A 9048-nucleotide genomic window follows, 5' to 3' on the forward strand; every position below is an offset into this window, starting at 1 on the left:
CAAACACAATGTTCATATTAAATATCTCACAATGGTCATGATGTTTGCATTCAACTGAGGTGTGATTGTTGATCTTGCACATTCCCATAACAAGTACTTCATTCTCCTCTCATTCCATTACTTTGAGAAGTTCTGACACACATGTCATACACAAAACATATGGTTTGGACCTGTCATTACTTTCTACAATACATGTTTAAGACCTTACATATATAAGTCACATTGATCCTTAAGTTTATTAAAATTATATTAATAAGTTCATATAATATGTAAATTAGCACAAATAAGTCTTACATGAGTTATTATCTTTTACATGTCAAAATTAATACTTTATCCATGTTGCTTGTAGTCTCCCAATTCTTCATATAGTAGTGTGACAAATCATTTCCAATTATATTTGTTCTTTATATTAATCACTCCATATATTATAACTCAAATATGGTTGTTTACATCTTGACCAACAACAAAAAAACAAATGTCCTTTTGATGCATTATTTCTATTTGGTTTGTTACAAATGCAATCAATGCACACCAATCAATTTATTGAGTACAATTTAGATCAATCCCATGAGGATTAGGGCCAAGTACCAATATCTCTTATTTAGACTTCTATTTTAACTAACAATGCAATGAAAAAACATATCTTGTAGAAAGAAAAATAAAAATACATTAAATATGTTTGTACTTTTTGTATAAGAGAAATAAATTCAGAAAATATAACACAAAGTAATGAGAATTCAATGAACAAAACTAGTTAGTATTTTATTCACTTTATTTGTCTCTCATATATTGTAAGTTATCTCATCTATATCATTTCTCATACAATGAAAGTTAAATTCTCTAATATCAAGGAAGTTCCAATTTCTTAGTGTCACAACCGGGCAGTCGCAACAGTACGACGAATAACATTTTCAAAAAAAAATCAGAGGAGTTGCCACCAAAGTTTATTTCAAGAAAACTTTAGAAAAACTTTTTAAATAATATGATTTTTGAAACCAAAAATGAGTTCGGGAGTCATTTACGTGTGAGGAAGGTATTAGCACCCCACAACGTCCGTTTAAAACGGTTACCTAAAATTAATTGTACAAATTTATTTAAATTCTGAAAAATATTTATTTAATCCCTAAACATTAATTATTTTATTTTAGAAGAAGAAATATTATTTATTGAGATATTATTTGAGTTATTTTGAAAATTATTTTGACTTGACGGGTCTGGTTCCCGCTCCTACGTATCCCTGGGTGCAATGGAGAACTCAAAGTCGCGTAGTTCTATCTAAAAAGTTATGAGATTGGTTAATTAAAGTTAAGTTTAGTAAAGAAAATTTATTTTAAAATTAAAGTTATTTTTGTAAAATTATAATATTTAAGATATAAGATAACACGGTTATACATGTATCTTACGAGAAACAACATAGAAAGTGAAGGAAAATCACACAACTATATTGCAAATCATTAAAAATATTTTATTCGTAATTGAAGTATTTGAATTTAATTTTGATTATAATTAATGTTGAAAGAGAATTTAAGATATTGTAAGTTATACATAAATTTCTTATAATTTATTGAACAACCTAAGGAAATGTAAATCACACATCGATATTTGTATAAATAAGTAAGAAAGTATTTAGTTAAAATATGACTTAAGAAAAATTATAATACGAAAGTAATTCCATTTAATGAAAAGAATAAACATATCTAAATTGATTAAAGAAAATAATTATTTAATGAAAGATTAAATTTTATTTGATAAATTTATATCGCGTGGGACCTAAGGTAACATTGATATACAAAAATTTTAACAATTTAAAGTGTATAAAGGTAGAGACGCTACACAATAACACTATAAATCGTTGCACTAATATAATAAGAATGTTATAGATGATAGATTTTAATTAATAAAAATAATAATGATAAAATTGATTACTTTAGAAATCGGATAAGATTTTTAATATGTTAATATTGAGTAAAACCTAAGGTAATGTTAGTATACAAAAGTTTTATCAATTTATAATACATGACGGTAGAGTAGCTACATGTTAATGTTATAAATTGATACAAATATTGTATTATCTACTTGTTTAATTTTAGATAAATTTTTGTTATAGTAATTTTTTTTAATAATTTAGCATAATAATAGAAAAGAATAACACACAAATTTACATGAAATTATATTTGTATCATACATATAAATGAATGGCTAAATAAATGAAAAATAAAATAAAATAATATATATATATATATATATAATTTGATTCTTCAATTCATTTATATCTATCTCATATTATAATAATAATAATAATAATAATAATAATAATAATAATAATAATAATAACTTGAAAAAAATATAAAAAATAAAAATATATTAAAATTTAATTACTAAGTAACAATAAAACATGAGATGATACATTAAAAAATTATTATTTTATTATTATATACACAATAAAATGTCTAAATTTGTAGTACAAAATAAATGTTCAAATAAAACGTTAAAAGAAATAGAACAAACTTAGGTATAAAATTAACCGCAACTAAAATCTATTTTAATAATGATACCTAAATATCTAATAATAATGTATATTTTTGAAAAGAAAAAAAAAAGAAAAAAAAAATAAATTGAAACATGCATAAACAGGATGACAAAACAAGGAGTGTTTGGATGGAAATTTGAAAAGCTAAAATAATCATCCAACATATTTAACGTGTACAAATGGAGGTGAGGATGGGATACAGACAAAACATCAAATCCAAACTAACTTTTTCATTCTTTTTATAGAAAAATGATTAGACTTTACCGTAAAAAAAACTAATATATGAACGTTCAGAGTCACGGGTGCATAGTAACTTTCACACAGCAATTTTCAATAGAAATGAAAAGCACTTATATACCATCGATGTGGAATAAAATTAGAGAGTAAAAAAAAAAGATCCTTTACCTGGAAGAAGTGTTGTTGTGCGAGAGCTTAAGGAGATAATGGAGTAGAGCTGCAGTGGGTGGGTGATATTAACCTCTGTTAAAGATGATTTTTCTTCCTTTTTTTCTCAGTCTTCCTCTTCAAAATGTTACTCTTTTTTTTGTTTTTTGCAAACCAACTTGTTGCTACCTCTTGAAATATTTTTCTTTCTCTGAAATCTTGTTTCTTCTCCAAAATTTTTTCCTTTTTTTTCAAAAACGTCCGAACCCTTCTCTGAAAATCTTTTTTGCTTTGCTTTTTTCTCTGAAAAAAAAGAACCCTCCACCACATCTCTTGCTTGAGATTTTATATTGGGTTCATTAGGGTTTTTACAAAATGTCAAAATCTGATCCTTTCTCTTTTCATACATTCAGTCAATTTTGAAACTGGGGTCTCAGACTGCATAGTGCAGGGATACTGTTTCCATGAACCAATCTCTCCCTTTTTTCAAAATTTTCTATTTCTCTGTAAAACAATTTTATTTTATTTTTATAAATTAAAAAAAATTTAGAAGCCATTCCAGAAATACAAAAATTGGTATTCACACTTAGGCCAAAATTCCCTATGCAATTGACCCAAACTTCCTAATTCCTTAGAGTAAATGAATTAATATATGCATTATAGTTTAAGAATTAAAAAAATTCATAATCATTGAACAAATTCCTCAATATTTAAATAACGATGGTAAATTTTTATATCAAACTCAAAAATTAATTTTTTTGTTACAAAATTAAGTTTTACATCATTTAAAGTTGGTCAAATTAAAGAATGTATTAAGTGCAAATAAATCCGCTCAATTGCACAAAAAGAAGGTAAATAAGAATGAAAGTTTATTGGTAATATAGGATAATTAAATAAAAGTTCTTCCCAACTTTAGTCTTTGTGCTATTGTACTTCATTAGCTTAAATATTTTGTCAAGTGGTCCTATAATCAATAAAATAGTAAAAATTAGCGTAATTCTCATATAATTTGAGTTAAAAAATTTAAATATTCAATAACTTAGATAGAAATTACAAACATTAATTATTTTATAAATTTGGCTAAGAAATTATACAAATTATAGTTAAATAGCCTCTAAAAAATGTTAAATACATGTCAAAATATAACTTAATTGTGATTTCATCACCTCTATAATAACTTTTTAAAAAAGTTCTATCAAGACCATTGTAGTAGACCATTGCTAAGGGAATTGTATAAATCTTCATAGTGGATCTAACATTGCACTTTAAAAACTCATAAGAACAATCTCATAACTTTTCATACTCTTCTTCAATGATCTTCTTAACCTTCTTGAAAGACCTATAGATTTTTTTCTTTTAGTTAAACACTATACATGACTTTTATGTAATTATAAACTTGTCCATATTTTATATTTGTAGTACTTAACTTCTATAGTAGTTTTCTAGTAACCCTTCTATGGTCAGCTTGACTGTTTTGAAAAATTATACCATATGTATGATCCAAGTTAAATATCCTGATATCATAATTGTGTCTAACATTATTCTTGGTATAATATGTCTCCTGATCACATAATTTACTCTTGCATTTTGCCTGAATTCTTATCTTGTCATTCTTCACTCATCTTATCTCTCTCAACTAAATTGTGTGATCCTTCACCTCTTGCTTAAAAGCCTCCAATGTTGCAATCTCAATCCCCAGTTCCAATGTAACATGCTTAAATGTAGCCTTCTTATTGAATTAAGGAAACACAAATTTTGATGTTGCTTCAACATCTAAAGTGGCAAGGGTCTTTAACTCTTCAGATATCTAAGAATTATTCTTCACCTCAATAGATTCAATCTTATGATAAAGGGTCTTGTAACCAACTCCCTACAAACCAACAACATTAACTTTTGCATCTAAATCATTTTCAGTATCTATAACAGGTCCGTGTTTCTTTATAACTTTCCTTTTTTCCTTGTTTTGAAACTTTTTTTTTTCTCTTTATTTATTTATTTATTTAGTTAGCTGAATCCCTCTACCAACTCCTTCATTATGTATAATTTTTTTCTTTCCTTTCATGCTCTCTCCACTCTTTCTCTGGTGCATATAGTCTTCATTTCAAACACGACACTTTGTTTCCCTTTCTCAACTTTCACATCCTCTTTTTTAACTCCTTTTGTTTACCTTTGTCCTGACTATACAATCTCTAACTATGACAACTTAGTATGATATTATTTCTTGGCTTATTCTATGGTGTATACTTCTCCCTAACTCCGTTTTTTGGTTTTTGCTCAACCAGATCAACACTACCTTTTGTAGATGTTTCACAATCAATACTATCATTTCCTTCTCCCTTATTAAAATTGTTCAATTCTATGAACTCAGCCTCACTTAATAAATGTTCATAATACGCATGTATGTATCTACTATTCTTCTTTGTAACATACATCATTTCTAATATGTCTGAATCAACCTTTAGCTCTCTCTTAACCCCTCTCCAAAGTTCTTTGTAATATATAATCAATTCTTGATATCCTAACTCCTTAGTAATTAGTGATGCCAAAAGCATCCACTATGTCTTCATCATAGTCTAGCTAAACTTCCACCTTGTCTTATAAATAGTTTTTTCCTTTCTCAATTTTCTTTCACAAACATACCACTATGGTGTACATGAATGACTATTACTTGCACTCAAAAGACACATACAATAATGAGATGTTAATATAAAAAAAACTCTCACATCTTTAGTCACAGAAGAACATTTGTAGGATTTATTGATATGAGAGCACTTTCTTTTTATATAAGATTCTGATCAAATAAAAAAAATCCATCATTGTCTAATACCAACAACAAAATTAAAGACCACACTCCTACCCATAATACTCACTTATTTAAAAATAAACAAAACATCATAAATGAATAAATCAAGGGACCATACCCATAACTCATAATGTATAAAAATATTGTTATATTCTAAAATACAATCAAACCATTAATTTAGACCTAAGCAAATAACTTTGTACCCTAAAACTCAAAAATCAAATTCCAACCAACTATAATATTAACATACACACAAAACACACTAAGAAACTTGGTTATATGTTCGAGTCATATACTTCTTCACCCATACTTTAAACTATATTAATATTTTTAATAGAATAGTATTAACATTTTTATATTTTAACCACATAATGAATATTCTGTAAAAGTATTACAATAATTGATAATGTCATTAACAAAAACAGTTTTTGTATTATTACATGAGACAATAAGAATGGGAGAGATCATGACGATAATATAGAAAATTAAAAAGAAAATGTTGACACTAAAATTAATCCTAGCTCTCATAAAATTATTATTATGAACTTCTTTTAAGAAAAATCAACCGACAACTTCTGAATCTGACCAAACTTTTCCCTGGAAAGAAATTATAGCACTCGAGACTCGAGACTCTTCTTAGAAATAGACGAAAGAATGGACTATTATTGAAGCTTACGTTTTGTAAGTCACAGAGTTTAAAATTTTACCACAAATATATTTATCTGAGTTGGGTATTCTATAGGATGACAAATGTTAAATTCATTGCGTGTTTTGTACGAAACATAAGATGATATTATTTTATGCAATACAAAACCTTAACGTTAATTAAGTAATGTTTAATGTGACAATCAAACAAAAATAAAAAGACATTCTTACCACCCACATACATTCATGCATATTTATCTATCTATCTATAAAAGAAATAGTATGATTGGGATCCAAAGTCTACCTACCATGTAAGTACAGGCTAGCACTAAGGTGAAACATATGGATGTGTGTTTTTCCTTTTTCAAAATTAATTTTCGCACATCCCTTTGAATATAAACTCCCATGGTTTAATACAATTTTTACAATTTTATACTTAGTTCTAACTAAATCTAAAATGAACGAAAATTTATACCCATGTATTGCTCATACTAGAACTAGATGCAGAATATGGCGTAGATCTTCGGCCACTTCTTTGCAAACCATGTAACAGAGAAGATTGAAAAGATGCGTGACCCAATGGTACTGGCCTCTCAGGTAATTTGGGAATGTCAATGTCACCCTCTAACATCTTAAGGGCCTCAGCAATGGTAGGTCTCAGCGCCACCACAGCATGAGCACAAAGCATTCCAACAAGAACGAACCTTTCCTTAATTTTTGCTGGCCCTTCTTCTCTTATAGACGGATCAAAAATTTCCTCTATTTTTCCTGATTCCACAAGTGTCCATACCCAATCCGTGATTGAATCAGCGTAAGCATTCAAAGTAGAAAGCACTTTTCTTCCACTCATGATTTCAAGAATCACAATACCAAAACTGTACACATCACTTTTCTCTGTTAGTTGTCCATATAGAGCATACTCTGGTGCCACATAACCATATGTGCCAGCAACCCTTGTTGTGACATGAGATTGCTCTTCACTACCTTCCCTAGCCAAGCCAAAATCAGCCAATTTAGCATTCATTTTTGAATCCAGAAGTACATTGGTGGCCTTTATGTCACGGTGATAAATTGGGGGTTTGATTTCATAGTGCAAATAAGCAAGCCCTTTAGCCACATCAAGTATTATGTTCTTTCTTTGAGGCCATGTTAACCTATTAGCCCCAGAAAGAGACAATTGGTAACAGAGGTTCCCATTAGGCATATAATCATAAACCAGAAACCTCCTTTTACCTTTCAATTTATCACTTGAAATGCAACAACCCCGAAGAGCGAGCAAATTCCTGTGCTTGATTTTGCTTATGATCTCCACTTCATAGCAGAACTCTTCATCCCCTTTAGTCTCCAATTCAAAATTTTCCTTAATTGCAACCGAAGTGCCATCTGAAAGTTTCCCTTTATACACAACCCCATCACCACCTTTACCAGCCATATTCTTCTCCGAAAACTTACTTGTGGCACGTTCAAGCTCTGATATATCAAACCATTTCACACCAGTATTAGGCAAAACACTGGCCCTGACATTGTTCTCAATCTCCCTATGATAAACACTTTCCTTCCTTCTCTTATCCCACTTCCTGCACACAATTATCCCTACAAAAACAAGCAGAACACAAATAACAGCACCCAATGACGCAAACCCCAGCTTCAACACTTTTTCTTTGTTATCTGAAGACCCTTTTGTTTCCGCACTAGACACTTGTGGCAGGCCCAGTATGCAACTAGTGGTGCTTATATCAGTTACACCAAACTTATTAACAACAGCTGCAGCATATAACACTATAAAGTAAAAACATTTTATGGGACTAGCTTTTGGGTCAATTTTGGTCAAAAGAGAAGTAACTTGCTTGCCAGCATCTGCACAAATTCTGCAACGAGTTTTATCCTTAAGGTCACCATTGCAAGAAGAATCTAATGCGCTGTCGAACCCCACCTTTTGCTTCCAATCTTGGGTAGTTATAATCCCTGCACAACTTGAAGAGTTAACAACAAAAGTTGAGGGGTTAGGGAAGCAAGAAGGGACAATCTGTGGTTGGATCGACAAGGCTTTGAGCCGGAGTTTGAAATCAGACAAGCAAGAGGAGGAAGTGTTTTCATCAGAAAATTCAAACATGGAAGTGTCTTTGAGGCGTTGAGCAAGGCCTATGCCAAGGACACTACGCAGAGTATTGCAGCAGCGGTTTTTATCAATTGGGTCTTTGCATGATGAAGTGTTCCAGGGAATGGTATCAACGTAGCTGAGATCCATGGGGCAAGAGGAAGATTCAGCAACAGCTATGAGAACTGTGAGGAGGAACACGAGGAGGTGAAGGATCACCTGCGTGGCCATTTGTGAGTTTTTGATGGAGACCCAACATTTGTTTTGGAACCACTCAAACCTTAAAATAAAATTCTTAATAGCCAGTTTCGGAGAAGTGGGGTTTTACCAGTCAACCATTGCTTGCGTTAGTGAAGACGCACATTTTGCTTACTTTTGAGGCCACGGACTATAATTGCGTAAGCTATCTCCTGTAAGGTTGAAGTAGACATGCGTTTTTTGTGCATCTCACGCGGTTTCGAAAACAGGATAAGTCTCCTGCTTTTACATTGAAATGCACGTGAATTCAACTTTTTTTTTTTATTATATATACTTTTTAAGTACTTTTCAGCACTCACTCACTCTAGTTTCTTATTTTGGTCCACCTTG

At 30.1% G+C, this 9048-nt stretch overlaps 1 protein-coding gene across 1 annotated transcript; it reads right to left on the minus strand.

Annotated features, from left to right (window-relative positions):
• Window positions 1-4914: 4914 nt before the first annotated feature.
• Window positions 4915-8780, minus strand: LOC113847874 (probable receptor-like protein kinase At1g11050). Its single transcript, XM_027477172.1, has one exon. It carries the CDS (start codon window positions 8689-8691, stop codon window positions 6832-6834), a length of 1860 nt encoding a protein of 619 aa, XP_027332973.1. The 5' UTR covers window positions 8692-8780; the 3' UTR covers window positions 4915-6831.
• Between the last annotated feature and the right edge of the window lie 268 nt (window positions 8781-9048).

Source organism: Abrus precatorius, unplaced genomic scaffold (genome assembly GCF_003935025.1).
Source record: "Abrus precatorius isolate BTA unplaced genomic scaffold, Abrus_2018 Scaffold8, whole genome shotgun sequence".
NCBI lineage: Eukaryota > Viridiplantae > Streptophyta > Magnoliopsida > Fabales > Fabaceae > Abrus > Abrus precatorius.